The sequence below is a fragment of the Seriola lalandi genome, unplaced genomic scaffold (genome assembly GCF_002814215.2).
Source record: "Seriola lalandi dorsalis isolate HSWRI2012SDOR001 ecotype SW California unplaced genomic scaffold, Sedor1 jcf7180002054671, whole genome shotgun sequence".
Taxonomy (NCBI): domain Eukaryota; kingdom Metazoa; phylum Chordata; class Actinopteri; order Carangiformes; family Carangidae; genus Seriola; species Seriola lalandi.
Window position 1 is genome coordinate 214,777 of NW_019525224.1, and position 21,771 is coordinate 236,547.

Here is a 21,771-nt window from a genome sequence, read left to right on the forward strand (position 1 = left end):
TGCGTACTCTTGACCTATTATGACATTAAATGATTTCTACCATTTAGAAAGTTCACTACATTTAAAGCAGAGCTGTAGATGTGTATAAGAGACAGGTTTGGTCCCGTCCTTAAATATCAACCACATAAATTGTTTTTATTTTGTAACTGATTATATTTTACCGACATTTCTTTCTAATTGTAACAATTGTAACTTGTCCATAAGTCAAACTGGGGTTGCAAACAATTCAGTGAATGCTCTCAAATAATCGACTGATAATACTAAAATGTCATCAGTGGAGCAATAGTAATGGTATTAAGGTATTACCTTCAAAATGATAAATGACATGTTACACGATGAGACGATGTGTACTGAAAACTGACATGCACACTAAAAATGACTGGGGCAATTTGTTTGCTATCTCGGTTATAAAACTGTCTGAGCCAAGATATTGTTTTTTTTTTGAGCTGGTGTTGTATTACTGTCAGGTTATTTATTGAGAATAAAATATGGACAAGGACGGTCACAATCTGCTCTAGCTCTATTTAAACTTACATATCACTATGTGTTAATAATTGAAATGATATTTGTATCCTTAGCAGTTTTCTGTGTCATATGCAAATCATTTTGTACAACTAACAATACATTTGTGACAGTTTTAAAGTCAGATTTGACTCTATCCCATTTTAAAATAATTAATATAACCCAACAGTAATACATATAAAAAAACACTTATACTGGGTCAAAACAATCCATTAGTCCTGGGGAAAGTGACTCCAGTATTGTGACTTGATCTTTAACCCAGTTATTTTCAGTGCGTAGGATGATTTGCTCTCAGTAGAAAGTGACATGAAACTGGGTCTTTCTTTTCTCTGCTGTGGCTAAGAAGAAAGTATATATCATTCTCATTAAATGTTTTCTCATTATGCGTCGTTTGTGCTTTAGATTTGGTTCCAGAACCGCAGAGCTAAATGGAGGAAGGCCGAAACACTGAAGGATCTGGAGCTGATGACCAGACAGCCCGTACACTCAGCCGTGCATGAGCTGCATTATTATGAGGTAACACTGCTGATCATACTGTAACGTCCATTTAGTATTAAATTAAGTAGTTGAAAGAGGGAATCTCCGGTGAAATCGCTTGATGGGACAAAATAACAGTGGAAAACTGACTTAAAGCAGTTATCTGACGCAATGATTCCTTTGTTGTTTCTCAAGGATTATTTCTCATTTGTGTGCACTCTCTCTCTGTTCTTACAGAAGGCCCCGCTGCAGGCAGCGTGCTGCTGGCTGCCATGCTGCTTACCTAAACCTCTTCAGTCGAGGCTGTTCCTCGGAACAACGACAACACCGGCTTCGCTGACCAACACACATTCCCCAGATTACAGAACTCTCTATTTTGATCCGCTGTGGACAGAGAGATAGGACCTTCAGTATTCCCATAATGATGACACTGTCCTGTTTCTTTGATTACATGTGGTACAAAGATCATAATGAGTTGACACACAAAATCACAAAATGTAGACTGTGATCTGTAAACTGTGACAACTGTTTGTTTGAATATTTAGCTTCAGTTGTCAAAATGTGTTTTATATACTGTGCTGTCCACCTGGAATAAAGTTTACATGTTTGCAACTGTGCATTTTTGTGATTTAGTAATAAAATGTACTTTTCAGTGTTGATATCCTACTTGGTTACTGAAAGCCTTCAGCTGGGTTTCTTTGTAATAAAAGACCTTGTGATAAGTCTGTACTGATGTATTCGTACAGATCAAGGTTTGAGGGCATTCGTTATACTGTGACATGCTTCTTGGTAGAGAGCTGTGTATTCACTGTGTTATTGTGAAGGAGAGCCTTCAGGTTTTTTTCATGACACCACACTTCCTTGTCAGAGATAAGATATTGCACCGCCATAAACCGTTCATCTGTTTGACTTTCTGACAACCTCTCCTTATCTTAATTTGGGCTTGTAAATGGAGGTTATTGGCGGGTCAGCTGGGAAATTTATAGAACTTGTCATATAGGATCAAAGGGAAAAATTACTATTACTGGTATTACTATATATTGGGGCTGTAGAGATACAGATGAGTGACAAATTAAAGGGAAAACGGTCACTGAATTGTTTGATGAGTATGAAAATGATGTGGCCTTCACAGTCACCAGATCTCAACCCAGTTGAACACCTATGGGAAATTTTGGACTGACGTGTTAGACAGCGCTCGCCATCACCATCATGAAGACTCCAAATGAGGAAATATATTTTTGAAGAACGGTGTTCATCTCTCCAGGAGAGTCCAGAGACTTGTAGAATCAACGCCAAGGAGCTGCTCTAGTGGCACATGGTGGCCCGACACCTTCCTGAGACACTTGATGCTGGTGTGCCACCCATCTGTGTGTAGATAATTGTGACATAAATGAAAAAGGACAACAACAAAAAAAATATCCATATATTAATGTCTTAATTCATGTTTATTTATTTGTGAAATCAATATCACAGACAAGGTTCCAGTAAATGTATTTCACAACCTTCCCATTAATAATATCTGTCTTCCATTTACCCTGAAACCTGCTTCCTGTGAGAGTGATATCCTTCTGAGAGAAGGCTCCAGCAGTGACGTGAAATGCTCACATCACTTTCTTTCCCAGAAGTGCTACATAGGCCATTTTTCAAATAATTACTAATTATAAGAACGATAACACACCAATGCTATCTATATCATAACTTACTTCACAGCACCATTACTGATTACATCTAACAAGCCTCTGAGCGCGGCTAAACTTTTCACCCCGGTTATGTCTCCCTTTATTGCATGTGTAAGCCACAAGATAAACTGTACTCCTGGCTGCAGGGGCGGGGTCAAAGAGGACAGGATTAAAATAGTTGGTGGAAAGCATCAAACAAAAAAAAACAAAAAAAACATAACCTCATTTCTGTAATCAAATTTTTATAATAAAGTGGGTGATTCCAAATTGGCATCTATAGTTCTGTATTTATTATAAGATGAAAACATGATATGATTGATAATATCACAAACATAAAAACACTATTCCCTTAGATGATTACAATGAAAATGCTTTACATTACATGGAAATGGTAGAACATTGTTGCTGTCCTGAATGGTAGCCTACTTATTAAGGAGAAAGATGTAACACGTCTGATAATTACAGCTCTCGTAAACGTCTTCTAAGATAGTAGCAGACAGTCATTGTGAAATTCTCAATAGCGTTACTAGTGAAAAAGGGCCATAAATCAATCCACATGTGGTTATTGAAGGGACCAGTCAATAACACTTGTCTTGTATTATTTTGCACAGTACTCTGGTAGATGCACTGGCTAATAGGAGCTCTCAGTATAATGGATTCAGGGGAATTAATAAAGGACTTCTACAAAATGAATACATCCCATGAGGGAATTTAAAGTTGTCCGAGTATTTGCTGTGTGATTTCTGTAATGTCTGTGCTTCTAGTGGCCAGTAATGAATTTTGTTTTCAACTGTAACATTATGAAGTAGGAAGGTCTACCTAGGTGAATGAGAGGTTTGTATACTATAACTCATATAATCCAATAAAACTGTTATTTCATAAAGTCTCACTTTATGGTGCCTATAACGTTGAATGTAGAATTTACGGCAGAGCTGTTGTACTGAGTTGCATTAGACTGAACACGTGTATAAATAGCTTACAAACAAAGTTAATAAAATCTTTATAAGGTTTACAAAGATACCAACTGGAACAAATAAGATGATCTAACTAAACTGGACATGATTTTACATAAGAGCTCACAAACGCATGAACAACTAAAGCTGCACAGCGGCCAGTTGTGCTGCCTGGATATGATTATGCTTTTAATGCATGAAATATAAGTTCAGCTCATAAAGATTAGTTCTGAAGAGCAGAATCTATCGGGATGAAAAATCCAGATGATGCAAGTTAAAAATAATAATACTCTTTTCAGCCATGTTTCACATATGATAATAACGCTCATGTACCTGTACCAGCATTAATGAAAGCTGCATTCCACAATTTCAACAGTTTTGAGATTTTTTTATTTCTACTCTGTTTTTCTTTTATTGTTCTCATAGAAACTTGTAATATGCAAATAGATAGATAGATAGATAGATAGATAGATAGATAGATAGATAGATAGATAGATAGATAGATAGATAGATAGATAGATAGATAGATAGATAGATAGATAGATAGATAGATAGATAGTACCTCAAAGTGGCGGACAGGTGGCGCCCTTGCTCCCGTGAATAAGCAGAAATGATGCTCTGTATTTTGCTGAGTGTCATACAAACAACACTGACCTAATTTTAACTCGCAAGGCTTCATCTAACAGCCGTTGTGGTCGTCTTAATGTTATTTATCAGTTATTAAGTTCTGTTGATGATATCGCTGAGGCGAATGTAAATAATCTTAGTTTCGTTTTATATTTCTGTTGCCTGCCTGCACCGGCTCTCAGGAGAGAGGGGGGGCGGATATTCAGTATCTCTCAGCCTCCGCCCGCCTCTGTGGCTCTGTCCAAAGCGGTGGAGAGACAGGGGGGGGGGGGGGGCGCAGACCGACAGGGGGACAGACAGAGGCACAGAGAGAAAGAGGGGCGATGGCTGCCGGTGTAGGATGCGGGGAATCGGTGGATCAGTACCGGGCCGAGGTGGAACGGCTCACCCAGGAGCTGGCCGAGGCGAACCGGGAGAAGATCAGGGCTGCGGAGTGCGGTCTGGTGGTGCTGGAGGAGAACCAGGCGCTGAAGCAGAAGTATGCAGAGCTGGAGACCGAGCAAGAGACTCTCAGGAAGGAGTTGGAGCAATTACAGGAGGTAGGCAGGACCGGGTTGTGTTGCTGTTATTCACACCGTGGCGAGGCGAAGGCACTGCAGTCAGGTGTGCGGGATCAGCTGCACCAGCCCAGCGGGTGTCCACCCACTATGACTGATGTGTTTCTTGTTGTGTTACCATGCTCTCAGCGGGTATCAGTAGACCTGTGTGCCATCCGGAGCAGGGCCAGAGCGGGGAATGGGGACCGACAGGGGTCGTTGGGTGGTCTCAAGGGTCCTTAACAAAATGAGCAATAATTTAATATCACTTAAATGTAATTTAATTGAAAATCCTCCAAATAGAGATTACATAACAACGTCTTATTTTATGATGGTATAGGTTTCATTCCCTCTGAATAAGTTATAATTCTAAAAAAAAAAAAACGTGAATAATTCATGATGTTTCTGTGCTGCTACAGAAAGCAGCACTGAACATCATAATATCTGTTTTGCAAGCTCAGGATTCTGCAAGCACACAGTAACACCCTACTCCACCTCCCACACCAGTGTATTTCATTGTTTCAAGACTCCTTCCCAGTGTGTGCATGGCGCCAGTCATTACTTTCAGGCAACTCTGTCGGGACTGAGCCTGTTGGTGTTTTGCCAAGATTTTTTTTTTTTTTTTTTTCTCAAGAAGCTAACAGTAATTGGATCTTCAGAGTTGTTCACTACAGTTGCCCCATTGATCTAAATGTCAACATAAGGATTTCCATAAAGAATGTGCATGGATACAAGGACAGCAAGACTCTCTGTGAATATGCAATATTACACACACACATTTATTCATACTCCAAAACAATTTGTTGATATTGTTCACATCGACGTTAAAAAGTCCACATCCAAAAGCTTCAAAGTCGAGAGAAGTGCTGTGGGACTCAGCCTGAATAATGAATTGGCTGTATTTATTCATTAATGTATACATGCATACAGCAACAAGAGGTGGATGCTGACAGGGCTTCACAGCTCAAGGTCGCTTATAGAGATGTCAGAGCCAAAAGGCCAAGAGAAGAAGGAGCTGAAGGCTGTATTTTTTATTTTTTTTGCATGTGTGTGTTAAAAAGAAGGGGATGTTTTCTCTGTGCTGCCACCTCAGAAGGCCTCATCATTATTTTTACAGTGTCATCTCTGATCGTGCACAAACCACTCACTTTGGTCTTAAATAAAAGTCGCACAAAAATCCTTAAAGCACATTGGAGCTTCAACGATAAATTGATTAGTCGATCAAAATGCCAAATATTTGTTGGTTTCAGGTTCTCGGATGTAAGAATTTGTTGATTTTCTTGCTCTTACGTTATAGCAAATTGAATATTGATCAGTTCTGGGCGATTGTTCTGACAAAAAAAGACATCTGATGATGTTACATTGAGCTTAAGGATACTGTGATGGACATTGTTCACTATATTGTAACGTTTTATGGACCAAATGATCATTGATTGATCAAGAAAATAACTGGCAGATTAGCTGATTATAAAAATAATCATAAGTTGCAGCTCTGAAGAATGTGTGAAATCCATTATATGGAAGCCAAATGACAAACTTTGTTAGCTCTGTCTATTACTGTAAATAAATATGAATATTTATAGTCATTCTTTATTCAGTTATCTGCAAGATTACATCCCTGGGCCAAGTACCTGTCTTCATTTATTCTTTTCACTCTTCCAAAACTAGTTAAATGTTGCCCTTTAACATGTGAGACCTGCATTGACTTAATGAACCACAGACACATGAGCGATACATTTCCCCCACACTGTATATTAAAAAATACATCTGCATGAAAACAACATTGTTTCTGTGCAAGTGCAAAAAACATACAAACTGAATTGTGACAAAACAGAGGAAATGATTCATTTAAGTCTGTAAGTCTTTACTCTATCATTTCATACAAAACGAGGCAATGTCCTCCACAAAAGATTAAAAGACACATAAAAAGCAAGATACAAGAAAAAGTGAAAAGCATGTCAGACTAAAATGGACTCCATCAGTGGGCGTTTCTTTGCATGGTTTGCTCAGCATATATAGATCCAAATAAAAAATTGATGACATCACATGCTCAAGCTACTGTAGCATTCACCATGTTACATTATACATGCATGGTTATATATTTACATCTCACGCTTTTTCTTCCCTGCACCCTTTTTATTCCACTGCTTGACTAGTTGAACATTTTTGTTTTGACCCGCACGCACGAATCAGAGTGATCTTTGTGCAGCTCACAGCAGCAAGTTAAGACGAAGAGACAGCCTGACACCGACGGCAGCAGAGCACTGTCTCGCTGATATCTCACACTTATGGATTATTGGATGGATGGGTGATGTGGCGGGTGACGGGGGGAAGGATATGATGAGACAGGGAAGACAAAGAAGCAGAAATATGAAGATGTTGGAGTAGGAGAGGGAAGGATAAGGATAGTGGATTGTGGATGTTTAGTAAAACTTAGATTTTTACCCTTTGTGTTCTCTGCTTCCCCACCTGTCTGTCTGCCCATCTGTCTGTCTGTCTTTGTTTGTACTCGTCTCACGGAGGGAACATTTTCCGGAGGTGATATTACTTCCACAGAAAAACACCTCCTGGTCCCTGTCTGTCTGTCTGCCTGTCGCACACTTCTATAAATATGAGTCCACACGGCAGAGCGCAAACCTGCCACTACAATAACATCATGTCTGCTCTCTCCCCGCGTTCGGGAGAGGTGCATTATAAAAGGGAAGGGGAAAGCAAATAGAAATTGGGATTGCTTTTGGGACCGAGTGGCCTATCTCATGACTGTTAGTTATTCCTATGAAAAACCATAAATGCATTACACAGTCTCACCATCCTTTTTTTTCTATTTGAGAATAGATTGTATCTTCTGTTTCATCCAGTCAGTATTCATTTTTTAAAAGCTTTCAAAGACAATGTGTTACAGGATATAGTTGTATACTTACACCCTCAAAACAGACAACAGACTATTATATCATACAAAATAATAGTTTTATGCTTGAAGCTTGTATTTGCTATTGGCTTATTATCGACATACTGTAGATGTCCCATGGAGTGTAGTCTATTGTGTGGGCATGTGTCTATGTACAAGCTGGCCAGCTTTGCATGTGTGTTCCTACTGTGTTTGCATATGTTGTGTGTTCACACATACAGTATGTCCTGCATGATCTGGTCCTCTGCCCTCAATCCAAGTCCCAGCTGGTGGAGAACAACCCGCTGCAGCACTGCTTGTCTTACGCTCACATAGACACATACGTTCACCACCCACAGACTGCACACACTCATGCCTCGGCTGGGTTCATTTGGTCTTGCTGTACCAAACTTTGCATTTGTGTGTCTGTATCTGGCTACGATTTGCATCTGGTTATATTTAATAGAAAACATAAGGAAATGACAACAGAATACCATCATCATGGGAACAATCTTGAGAATTTTGGCAGGATCTAACTAGTATTTTCATTATTAATTAATCTACCAATTATTTTTTTCAATTAAGCAAGCAAGCCTAAAAATGTCAGAAAATGAAATGAAATGAAGAAATAAAAAGTGCCCATTGCGTTTCCCAAAGCCCAAGATGACATCTTCAGACAGTTCAACCAGCAGTTCAAACCCAAAGAGATTCAACTGAACAAAGAGAGGCATTTAGGCTCCATTAGATGAATAGTCAATTACTAAAATTGGACCTGAACTATTTGCTGTTAACCGACTAATCAGATAACAAAAAACGTCTTCAAAATGTCAACTAATATTTCCTTGACATGAGATACTGATCTTAGCAACATAATGCTGTTTATTCTCTTATTATTTGTAATCTATATTCACTATATATATACAGACCACTTCAGAAAAAGCTGTATTAATCTGTATGCTGTCTGCAGGGCCCAAACAGAAATAAGAGGCTAAGAGTGTGTTTTGGAAGCTGTCAACAGAAAAAATGTTTCCTTGCTTTGTAGGATCCTCTCATCTCCTGTATATTTTCCCTTCACCCTGCTCTTTCACTCACTCAGCCTCCCTCCACATCTTTCGCTCTGCCTCCCGGCCCGATCACTCTCTCATGTCTTGTATTGCCGTGAGTGTGTGTGTGTGTATGTACCGTAAGTCTCTGGATAGCTGCCTAAGCAGTGTCGGAGACACCATTTCCCCACGGTTCAGGCTTGTTAGTGCTGTCTCCGGGCAGATCAACCTCAGATAGGGCCGGACGAGGAGGATGCCATCACTGCAGAGTAGGAAGAGCAGTGTATTCATTCGGCTTACAGTGTTTTCATCACACTCTTGAGGCGTGAAGTCATCTGTAGATTGAGCACACTTGCAGAGCAGCCTTGCAGTCATAAAAAAGATCAGAAGAAATTATTTCCTTCGTTGAATTAAACCTTTGACTTTTTTTATCAGAAAATGACCCTGCACTCACTAATGTCGAGGTTAGACTCTTAAGTCACCCAGACTCCTAACATCTCTGCAAAATATAAATCCAAAGAGGAGTGTGAGGAATTAGTCATTTCAGATACTGTCATAACTCATCTTTTCAGATATTGTTGACAAGCTCTTTTGAATTACAAGTCTACGGAAGAATTGACTTTTGTGACATGTTGAGAACTGGCAGTTCACAGGTCAGTTCTGTTCTTCTTCAGGCTTCAGGCTGAGAAAAATGCCAAATGAGATCTGCATCAAATTCTTCACATGGTATCTTTAAAAACATAAAGAAGGAAGATTCAGTCATGATTCATCAGTTCAGCATGAAGTCTTTGTTCTTAGAAAGAACATAACGCTGATGAGCTGTGCTCTGGGTTCAAGACTTTGTTGTTTTGTTTTTTTTATTTTGATAATTATTGATATATAGGTTTGAAAATTGATTTAAGTTTAAAGAGACATTCAATATATAAGAATAATCCCCCAAAGTGAGTGTTTTACAGATATTGTAATTATTGTCTTTATGTTACAGGAAAACAGAACAAGGCTAGCTGTATGCTGTTCCCCTGTTTCTGTTAGGCTAAGCTAAGCTAAGCTAACCACCTGCTGGCTGTAGCTTCAAGTTTAACATACAGACATGAGCAGTGTCAATACTCATCTAACTCTCAGTAAGAGAGTTAGATGAACAAGGTGTCAACAACACAAATGTCATGCTTTAAAAATGTTTTTTTTTTTTTTTAATTGATTAATAGTAAACAGATGCCAGATTTGGCCTTTTCTTTTTTGAAATCCTGCTGCATAGACAAATATTCCCCAGTGTATCAAAGTTATAATGGTGCATTATCCTCAAGGGTAACCTGTCAGATAAAGAAACAGCAGCAAGCATAATATGAGAATATACTGTAATGATTGATTAGCTGTCACTCCATTCCCTCTGTGATTTGCTCCACAGTGTATCTGCATAAGTCAAGTTAATATCATGCGACTGCTCAGTCATCAGGGGCCAGTGATGAGGGTGTGAAGCTGTTGCTTGTCTTAACCTCCTTCAGAATGAATTATAAAGCCAAGTGAATGACCTGTGCAAAGTCACACTGATCCACAAACCTTCTGTGTCCTGTGCAACGAGGAACAGCACATCCTGAATATATTAGAGATGAGGAGTGACATTTCCAGAGGTGTTTGAACATATCTCCCTCGCCAACTGTTAACTTTTAACTGGGGAAATGTAGCAGACAAGACTGTGAACGTTAGGTGCTAAGCGGGACATTTGAACCTGCTTTGCACATCTGTTTATACCAGATGGTGTCTGAATCTGTAGAAACAAGAGACAATGAATGAAAAGAAAACCAAAACTTGAATACGCATTAACTTATTAAACTTTTTTTTTTCTTCATACATCCTGGTGTGTTCGATCAGGCCTCAAATTCTGGGACAATAATCCAGGCATGAGAGCAGCTGTGGTTGTAAATTTATCTGCCCTGACTGGGGAGAAAGGATGCATTACAGGTTCCTGTCCCCTCTTCTCCTCCTCCTCCTCCTCTCTGCTCCTCTTTTACATTAGCAGGGCTCAGTACAGGAGGGCAGTAAACATGGATGGAGGGGATGAATCAATACCTCATGAGATGGTACTGTTCCCTTCTTTCACTTTTTCTCTACACCATCAGTCCACCATCCCCCCTCCTCATTTCCCATGGCTCTCCCACTCATGCCCCCCCCCAACCCCCCCACCACACCCCCTGGAGTGAAGTGGGAATTATGCATCGATTTCTGCTCTGTGTAGCGAAAACGTATGATGTCTGAGCTAAGCTGCGTTCTATTGTGTGTAGCGTGGAGTGCATTGTAGAAATCGGTGCATGTTGAAACACATCTGACACGTTCAATGTGATTTCTACGATCATATAAAACAGAGAACAGCTGTTGAATCAATCACTTACAGAAGCTTTTACAAGACAGGAAATTGTGTTTTGGCACCTTGTTGCGTCTGCTTGACGGTAGTCAGCCGGCAAAAACTGTTTCAACACTTAATAAATGTATAGCTCACTCAAGGATGTTGTCTTTCAAAGTGGTTAACTGAATGTAGCCATTAACACGTTATAGTATTGTTCATTCAGATTTAGTGACAGTGATGTTTTCAGGGAGGGAGTGAGGGAGGTCTGCTGTGTTGTGAATGCTGCAGGTTCGGTGGCGTTGACCTGTGACCCCAGCAACAGGCTCAGGGATGCAGTTGACCACAGAGATAAGGACCTGTCTGTCCCTGTGTTTGGCCATTGGTGTTTTTACATTGGGGTGGTTGTGTGTGTGTTTGTGTGAGTGTGTGTTTTGTCGAGACCTGAAGGGAAGGTCATTTGTCTTTGTAGTTGAGTCACACATTAGAACCACTTTTCCTGCATGTGCGTATGGTTTTCCTTTTTGTTTTTCTCTCTCTCTCTCTGTCTCTCTGCCTGTATGTGTAGCAGGAGAGGTGGGGGCTTTGGGTGCGGATGTTGTGATTGAGACCAGAGAGGGAGGGGCAGCAGGATAGAGTGGTGGTGGTGAGTGACTCCAATCAGTTGGTTCTCTTTGTTGTTTCAGCATTTTATGGTTGTGTTGACTTAAGGGAGATGACGGGAGATAGAGAGAAAGTGGGGAGTGGACGCTGTTTAGAGAATAATATAGAATATGTCAACAAAACATCTAGATTTTTCTCATTTATTTCAGTCTAACCCTTATTGTTTTGTTTTGTCCCCACGTTTGAAATCTCATGATCGTCTCACGAGGGAGAAAATGACTTAATGAAGCTGTTCAGTCTGCAGAGACCCTTCAGGCCTGCCCAGATTATGTTTTTCAGAAAGCTCCTTTTTGCTGCAGTGAAATACAGTAGTGGGTAAGAAGGAAGAGGGAACAGGACTCCCCTGCCTGCAGGCTGCTGTATTGATTAGTCGTCTACTTTAGCTGTGTGTGCTGCAAACTCTGAAAGCGTAGCAAAAAATGCAGTCGGTCCTCTCACAAGGAAAACTTTTGTATTTGCAACCCAAAGGCCTTCATTGTTTTAAGAGCTGTGCTTGTGCCATCTGTTGTCTGTGTTTATTGTCATTCTTTACATGAATTAAATACATTTTTTTACTCCAGTTATTCTGACTTGGTTGTGTCTAGACAGAGAGATTTCGTTTCAGCTTTTCACGGTTATCATCTCTGCATGCAGAGAGAAGAGAAGTCGTCTATCTAGATGACCAGAGGCCATTATATCCAGCGACGATGTAGAGCAAGGACAAGCCTCTCCCTCATCACAATTACAGTGCACATACACACTGGCATGCATGAGCACGTGCACACCCAAACATGCACTCATAATGGGTGTGTGTGACACAGAGTCAGGGTCAGAGGATCTGTCTTTGTCACTTTTACCCTGTTAGAGGATGTATTGGCTTAGACAGGTATTAAATCAGCCCCTAGTTAAGCCATTTAATTGACCCTGTCCTCCATCACCAGAGAGCTGGTGTCAAGTTAGGTCATGAAACTGAATGAGCTAAGAGGAAGCTCCACTATTGTATACATGCTTTTGGAAGGTTCACAATAATGTTGAAGGTGACAGGCCTGAGAATTAAATAGACCAAGGCGCCTGATGTTTTTGTTGTAGGTTGTTATAGGCGTGTATCTCAAAGCACCACAGCCTCACAGAGCTGCTAGCATGGTTACAGACTGTAAACAGTCAGTTATCAAGCAGAACTTTCAGTAGCAACTTAAAGTCTTGATCTGTGAATAAAATCTTGCCTATAGGAGCTGTCTAAATTTCTTCTGACGTGGAATCCTTGCTGTAGAAAAGGTGATTAGAAAGACAAAAGTGTGTGTGACACCGAGACAAAAACAGAATTTACACGTGCCTGATGAAGTGCATCAGTACACAAATAGCCTGTTTCAACGGCAGTGTGCCCGGTAATTTACTGTACAAGGATTCCCATAGGTCGGCAGGTTTGGCATGGATGCTCTCCTTAGGCCACACAAAAGCACTGAGTCTCCCCGAGGCCCCATGTGTGGTGCAGGCTAGCCTTTCCATTGCAGCCTGTGTTTGTCTGGCTCAGCTGAGTCGTCTTTATCGGGAGAGACCGACTGCAGAGAGAGGAGACAATCTTATCTGTTTATTCTGTCTCCTATCGCTCTGTCTCTCCCTCCCTGCGTCTGCTGGCTCCGACACAGAATACCAATCACCCGGCAAGCTTTGAAACACCTCCATCTTTTTATTTCTCAGTGCCATTCTCATTACTCTTTATATTTCCACCACTTAGTCAAAGAAAGGGAAAAAGGACTATAGGGAGGTGGGAGGGAGGGAGGTGGTGTGTAAGAAAGAGAAGACAGAGTGGATCAATCTCCACTCCCTCTACATTAGTGTTCTAATTTTTCTTTACCCCAGGCAAGTTCCTGAAGAAGTCGAATGACTGAGGGGACTCTGCACTTAGTTAGGGATCAAAATGAAAATGGTCTGTTGTCATTAGGAGGATTATGATGGAGAGAGAAACCACTTAAAGGCTTCTGGACAAGAATGGATAAAAGTATTAGAAACAATTTATCCTTAGAGAGATTAGGAGCAGAAAAGAAAGGATTCAAGCTTAATGTAATAAAAGGCCATTTGTACTGTTATGTTGGAGAAAAACATCTTGTTGATAGAAATCTTTCAGTTAGCCTTGTTTATTCTGTTACTTCAGTCTACATGGACTTCTGAGCCTCTGTGAGTCACTGTGTTTGTCAGGCCTGTACCCTGAGGGCAAGGATTTGTCTGAGACACTCGCACTGACGCACTCACACAGTCAAACACCTGCACACACAAACATGTGCACCTTCAGGATGCACAAGGCTGCAGTGTCTCTTTGAAATGGTATTTGGCTGCAGTACACATGAGTTAGCAAGGAACGCTGTAACACTGAGGACTCACTGACATTTAACGGTGATAGAATGCGTGGCGGAGAGTGTAAAGTACGGGCAGAATGTTGTATTTCTCACAGTTTGTGAATTTTGGAATTTTTGCATCTTCTTTTTCTTCTCAGCTCGTGTAAAAACAGTCGAACCAGAACAAGTTGGTCAATCTACTATTCAACAATGTAGATAATAATTATGTAATTTTTAAAGTAAAAGTGCAAGAAATTCATTGATGTCAGATTACTGTCTGACAATTTTTGGACATTTTATAAACAACTTATGAATTATTCAAGGAAATAATTGACAGATTAATTAATAATGAAACTAATAATTAGCTGCAGCCCTTACCCTTCTTCCTTCTCTCTGTATGTCTGTGTTGAAGGCGCTCTGAATTAAAGCCTCTTCTCGTCCTCATCACTCCTCTCGCTTTTTGTATTTTCCATTGCAGCCTGGCGACTCTTTTGCTCAAATGAATGGCAGGAGTCAGGGATGAATACCAGTGGAGTGCATGTTGGAGTGTGCCTGTAGCCATGTGTATTTTTGAACATATATCTATATTTGTGTGCTGAGATGGCCTGAAGCGTAGCCCATGTGTTTTTGTGGTCGACTTGCTCATGATCTCCTTGGGGCTACATTACCAAGCAGAGAGAAAGCTACACATGACACAGTTTCAGCTGGTGCAGTTTGTTAGCGCTCTAATGGTTTTCTTCCTGTCTGCTAGCAGTCATCGGAGCTTATAGCTAGCTTATAAAATTGCATGCTCCCTATGTTTATAGATGATAAACTGATGAAACACTACAGGGCTTACAGGGGAGAGAAGGATCTAAGGGTGGATTTGAAGAGAATGGAGAGGAAATAAAGAGTCATTTGGGATTCAGCAAACAAATCTTATGCCCAGCTGCCTCTCGGTCTCCCAATTCGATGTCCATTCAGCCAGGCGTAGACTGAGCTCACATTAGTGATAGGCACTCTGGGAGAGAGTCCAAGCATCTTTCTTATCATGAGCAGACTTGAGCCAAATTGAATCATTTTAACAAGCCACATCTTTTTTACAAAACACAGCCTGTCCCCTGGCAGACCTCTCAGCAGCACGTACTGTACACAATTGTGTTGGGGAGAAAGGGACAGATGTGACACTATTGTGGATTTCTTGTAACTGCCATGGATTTTCCACTACGAATCTCATTAAGGCATTTTTCTGCTGTTATCCTGCATTGTAGATATTTTTCCTGAGTGTCAGCAGTATAGCTTATTATTATCAGAGGGATAATAGGCTTCAGAGCACTAAATAGCATTTCAGTAAGGAGGAACAGAAAGCAGGGCAATTCACATTCACCTTCTTTAGTATCTATAAAAACATTCATATCACACTCGGTGTTTGTGTAGACAGTAATTCATGAACAGAAGAGCTTTCTATCAGCTGAGGAAATTAAAGTAAAGGATTTAAATGGTGCAGCAGAGCATTCCTGGGCTCTTAGCATTACAATAATAAACTATAAACATCTCTGTGGATTCAGTAGAGGACACCTGGGGGCTTAAAGCACATTAACAAACAAATACATTTTATGCATGCAAAGCTTGTGTTACTGAATGTATTTCTAATAATGTAATTACTGTTATTTGTCTGTTTTATTTTTTAATTTTATTAGTGTGATTGACCTCCATTTTTGCTGGGCTGTGATTACCCAGCTTCCCCTCGCTTGTGGAAATGTGATTGTGTGTTTTTATAGATGACAGATCTCTTGACTTGGCACTTTTCCCTGTGGCTGAGAAGCACATGGGGACATTTCTGTGTCCTTGTTAAAGGGCAAAATATGCCACAGCAATGTCTCCTATAAACACGCTTTAAATGGCACATCATGGGTATGGCTTTTAAGTACATCAGAGTCACTTTAGGATATTAAATATGTGAAACAGAACATGTCGTCTGTGGCTCTGGAAGTATAGTTTGAAAAAAAAAAAAAACCTCATGATGTCATCATGATGTCATCAGGTTTATCTCAAGTTGGGCTTGAGACTTAAAAGAGAAAGCCTGCATAGGAAATTCGAGGTGTGGGATTTGAAAGAAGTGGACAGTTAGGAGGCACGGTGGATATAATGAAAGACACTGTTGAGTTGCATTATGGGAAATGTAGGATCAAGTGTCAAGTCAGAATATGTCAGCCTCTGCAGGTTTGATTTAGACACCCCATTTAAGATATACAGTAAATCTGTTCTTGTTCTGACCAATAGAAGCTCTAGCTCACTTTACAAAGGAGTGAATCTTTCCATTACCACAGAGCAGAACAGTGTTATTTGGAAACATAGAAATAGCACATTCTGCATTGAGAGTTTTCAGAATTATGTAAAGTTTATTCACGAACCAAAGTAGGGAAACTGCATCAACTGATTCATTTGAAATTTAGCATGAGTGATCACAGAGAGAGACTGCAATTTGTGAATTAGGAACTCATTCTGCCATGCTGTGTTTACCTACACAGACTGCAAATAGAGAGTGTGTTCATCAAAAATAGTGAGTGAGTCAGGAACAAATGTTGTTTGCTGACTAACGTGTGTTCGTGTGTGTTGTCTTGCTGTGACTGGAGGTTGATACATCTCGCGCTACCCTCTGACTTATGTCTCTAACATTTGTTCTGTACTTGATGCTGTTCTTTCCCTGATGGAAGATGTTTTTTTTTTCTTACAAATGGATTATTTGGCTTGGCCTCAAACAGTCATGACAGTGCTGTGGCATGCTTTACAAGTGATCATCAAGCAAGTGAATAACAAAGTGAACACACATACACACACACAGGGCTCCCTTCATGACGCTGACAGCTGCATGACTTCACAGCAACAGCAGCCCTGCATGTCTCTCTCCATGGTACTGAAATCCCTGATGTGGTTGGCTGGGCTGACCATCTGGACAGGACTCAACTGTGTGTGTGTGTGTGTGTGTGTGTGTGTGTGTGTGTGTGTGTTTCAGCCATAAGAATTTTGCTTCTTATGAGTTGACTAATACCGTGATTTCTGCTTCCCCATTACTCATCAAAACATGGCCGTAGCAGAGATTTGGCTTGAGCAAGCTCTCTTTTGGTTGATATTTAAATCAATTCATGATCAAGATTCAGAGCGGTTTTCCTTTTTCTAATCCATCAATAAAAACAGTGCATTTCTCATCTTGTATGTTTATGAAACATAGATGGATTACTACAGCGTACCACAGTTTGTTCAATCCACATCTATCACGGTACCATTTAAAAACCTCGACCTTTCTTAATTTTCTCCTTGTCACATTATCCATCAATTAATCTGTGACTGTGCAGTGATTAACAATTAATTAAGTGTCACGGCTATTATTCAAATATTAAATTATCCAGATCATCTAATTAAAATCCACATTAACTAGAAGTTGAATACACGAGGACACAAATAAATAAATAAAAAATGGTTGATGGTTGTTACTCTTGCCTGTGTCAATATTTCTGCAGTATTTGAAGTTAAACTCCATCTTCTATCATGTGCATTTCGCTCTAAGCTTTGCTCTCTAACCTTGAAATTTTTAGTCAAGTCTGGACTCTTAACTAGCTTTGTATTGCTATCTATAAATAAACTTGTTTTTGCTGGTGGGTAGGCCTCATACGTCACCGTAATAATGAAAGTTTGGTGGAGATTAATTACTGTTGCAGAAATAGTTCACTCGTTTTCTCCCTCCTGGGTGTAAAAATACACTCTTGCTGTATATACACACACATATATACAAGATCTCACACCCATGGGCCCTCATTATAGACTGCAACAGACAGGGAAGGATTTCAGGGTTACACACACACACACACACACACACACACACACACACACACACTGGTGCAGCGGTTGGTTTGTTCCCTCTGTCTGCTCCTCTTCCCATGGCCCCAGGGATGAATATCTATAGAAGGGGACCCTATTGTCTGGACTTTATCCACTGAGGCACAGAAGGCTGAGGAGCCTCAAGGTTGAATGCATTATGGGGTTTTCAGTGCACAAAACCAGACAGGCTGCCAATCGGTGGCTCCATATTAATATCATCCTCAGGAAATGGTATTAAATTTTAATCTTCCACGCTGTTCCTCTCATGTTATCTGGTCATGTTATGTTTGCCAGTTAGGACACAGACACAGGAACACTGCAGATCCATCACTATAATGATAACAGCATGCAGTATTGTCAGTGCTGTTCAAGTAATTAGCCTGAAAAATGCAGTGCTGCCACAGTGTTATTTTTAGCCCACCAGAAGCTGTACAGTGAATGAGCAACAGGAGGGCCGGAGCATACTGTGCTCCTTTATGTGCAAACGTTGAAGCTCAGCCATCAGTGTCGCTCACTGTGATTTCCCTGAAGAGGAGCAGTAAGCAGATGGAGTGAGCGGACTTCGAGGAGCGGGGCTCAGCCCATGAAGGAAGGTTGTTATAAAAGCATCTGCCTCTCGTTACGCATCCGAGACCCATCCGATTCTCCGTGGCTGAGTCGCTGCTGAATCACTGCCTGCAACTGCGGCGGCTTTTCTGCCCCTGACTTTCAGTCAGTCGGCCTGGTTATCAATAGGGCTGGGTATCAATCCTAAATTTTGGACAAAATGTGACTGTGGAATATTAAAAACTGCAGTATCATAAGTTGGCACAGAGGGCTTAGTCAGATACTTCTCTGTCTTCTTTACTCATTCTTTAATTTGTAATTACCTGATAATTGAGTTTAATCTTTTTAGTTTAAGTTAAATTTTTAAAGATTTTTTAATTATTTTTATTTTTGTACAGCGGCAGGTGTGCAACACTTTGAGAGATAAGCGTATTTGATTCCCCGTTTCTAGTCTTTATGCTAAGCAGCTAAGCTTCCTGCTAGCCTCATATTTATCTACAGATATGAGTACAAATAAAAGTGAACTAAGTAATACTAGTGCTATGAGACATACAATTATGCAATCAAAGATGAAATATAGATTTTTATTCTTCAGACTAAATAACTGAAAAAACTCCAATACCTAAACAGCCCTGTCTGTTTTGATTAGGCCACCAGTCACAGCACATACAGTACAGTAACGGTTAAAGTAACACATATGCTCTGTTCACACACTCTGCTCTCTCTTCTTCAACCTCACGACACCGGAGATCCAGCAGCAGTGCCCTGTGAGGACAGACGTTCACCGTCCCTCCTGCGGGGCTCAGCTGTTGCTATGTGGGGCCTGCTCAGACGTCGACAGCCTCCCATTTGAAGCGAGAATTTGAACTCATTCAGTCACACTGTGCTTGGAATTAATCAGCTGTTTTGTTCCAGAGGACCTCCCACTTAATCATTCACCACAATCACACTGTGCCTCCCCCCAGAGAGCGAAAGAGAGGGCGCAAGGAGAGAAAACAAGAGTGTGAAAGAGAGGGAGTAATACAAGAGAAGCAGAGAGAGACTGAGAGGGGAAAGTGAGAAAAAAAATTGTAATACTTTTTTTTTTTTTTCCAGTTGAGAGTTTTCTAGTCATTACAAAGCAAGTCCTTGAGGACAGTTTCTGTGGTGGCTAAATGTTCTGTGTATTTACAGACGTTTTGCTGGACTGATTATTGCTGGCTCGTATTCATATGCTAACTGTTACATTTGTAATTCAAAGGGAAAACAAAAGAGTCTGTTGAATCACACTGGAGGAATCGGTGCCTTTATGAGTGAATAATACTTGTTACTTGGTTTACATGCATGTAGATAAATGGTGAGTTCATATCGACAGAATGGAAAAGCATGAGCTTAGATTATAGCTGTTTGATCGTGACTGTGAACCTTATGAAAGAACAGTGTAGACAGTGAAAGTGGAATTTCATTTTGCAGGTGATGAGTATTGAAGCAGCAGCTCAGATGTGGCAGACAGAGGGGGTCAATAAAGCTAATTAGGTGGCGTTGAAATCTCTCGGCTGGTAAATCGCCTCATCATATTCACTCACACGCACCAATTTATTTAGCGTTCAGCACAGTGGTTGGACCTCATGACATAGTTTCATAGTGGCTAAACAGCCACAAGACAAACCACCCTCTCTGTGCCAGAGCTATATACTTCAAGATCTGTACTAAAGTAGATTTCTGACTGTAATAAATTCCCCCTATCTAAGAGCACTCTGCACGCTGCTTGCTTAACCTGTTAGCTCATGAATCAACAGTAAATACAAAAATGAAAAATGACTCATTCAGTGGGAAGAGGAGGCAGCTGCACACTGGAGCTCATGTCTTCTCCAAATAAGGGATTCTTATAGCTTATAAATGATTTATCGCAAACAGAGAAAACGTTGTTGTTATGGTGAAGCGGGACTGGGAAGACTGTGAATTATTAATACATCTATTCCAAAATATGGCTCCCCTATGATTTAAGCTGCATGGTCGATTTGGTGGAGTAACTCTGTCCAGGAACTGTGTCCTGAAGGTTGTAATAACTGTACATGCTGTACTGTTTACAGTTTCATGTGGCAATTTTGTTTTGATCGATCGTCTCTCACAGAGGCCACCTCAGGCACCATACCCGCATCTTTTTCCTGCTGATCTGCTGAGAAAGTGAAGGATGGTTCATAGTATTTATTGAACCACTAAGGCTGCAGCCGCATGGATGTCAAGGAGCAGTTACAACCTATGAATTTGTGTCTGTGTTCAGGCAACCTTGTCAGGAAGATGGTGCAGGTTCATACAATATAAATATATGTTCTCAACCTTGCATGAAGTAACTGTTTAGCAAAACTAGTGTTTTTGTGGATTTGTTACAGTCTGGTACAGTTGCTCCAGTGTGGTAGGCCTGTTTTGCTGTTGATGCCTGCTTTGATTTTCTTAATCAGGCCTCGGGTCCTTTATCATGACAAGTCAGCGCTCAGTGCCGTGAAAACCTGTGTCAGGAAAATGGGAACAGTGTGTCTATTGATCACAGTGAAACACCATCCCACACACACAAAGCAGGTATCCTTGAGGGACAGCCTCTGTGCCTAATGTGCTGTTGGTGCCGTGGGTGGTCAAAAGAAAAGCAGGAGTACACCTAGTGGTCAACTGTGAAAGATGTACTCGATTTACTCTACGTGCCAGTGGATGCAACTCCTCTCATGATGTTATATGACAGGATCTTATATGCCCCCATCTTCTAACCATTCCTCCTCTTATTCCTCCCCAGGCCTTTGGCCAGGCCTACACGAACCAGCGTAAGGTGGCAGAGGATGGGGAGACAAATGAGGAGACGCTGTTGCAGGAATCGGCCTCTAAGGAGGCCTACTACACAGGCCGTCTGTTGGAGCTGCAGACGGAGGTGACGCTAAGCCGCTCTGTGGCATCCAACGCCCAGGCGGAAAATGAAAGGCTCAACGCACTCGTGCAGGAGCTAAGAGAGGTGAGCTTCTAAAACAGGACAGCTGGGATTGGTAGCATTCATTATTTATCTATTTATTTAGAGAATATTGATTTTGAATGTGCATCAGTATTGTTTCAGTATAGCACTGCACAAATGTAGTAACTGACATCTGCTTTTATTCTGTGGTATATTAGAGGTTTGGTGGTTTGGTGACTAAGAAAATGTCATTTATTTTGAAAGGTGCGGCCACTGAATGCCTCTTGTACAACAAAAAAAATCTGCAGCTTAGTCCATGGTTGTATTAACTTTGTGAAGAACAATGTCTTATTTGCTGCACATTAACCTACATGACATCCATGTGTCTGATAAAGGCCAAAGGTCACAGCGAC

At 40.7% G+C, this 21,771-nt stretch overlaps 1 protein-coding gene and 1 long non-coding RNA gene across 4 annotated transcripts in view; both read left to right on the forward strand.

Annotated features, from left to right (window-relative positions):
* The first annotated feature begins 335 nt into the window (after positions 1–335).
* Positions 336–1,658, forward strand: LOC111666115 (uncharacterized). Its single transcript, XR_002761563.2, has 3 exons — positions 336–347; positions 925–1,038; positions 1,237–1,658. It is a non-coding gene; the product is annotated as an uncharacterized LOC111666115 (long non-coding RNA).
* Positions 1,659–4,539: 2,881 nt separating this feature from the next.
* bicd1a (bicaudal D homolog 1a) overlaps positions 4,540–21,771 on the forward strand; it is a 28,127-nt gene continuing 10,895 nt past the window's right edge. For all 3 annotated transcript variants that reach the window (XM_023421329.2, XM_023421330.2, XM_023421327.2), the window contains exons 1-2: positions 4,540–4,797; positions 21,209–21,421. In XM_023421329.2, coding sequence (XP_023277097.1) covers positions 4,582–4,797; positions 21,209–21,421 — 429 coding nt within the window. In that variant the 5' untranslated portion in view covers positions 4,540–4,581. The remainder of the gene's footprint in view (positions 4,798–21,208; positions 21,422–21,771) is intronic.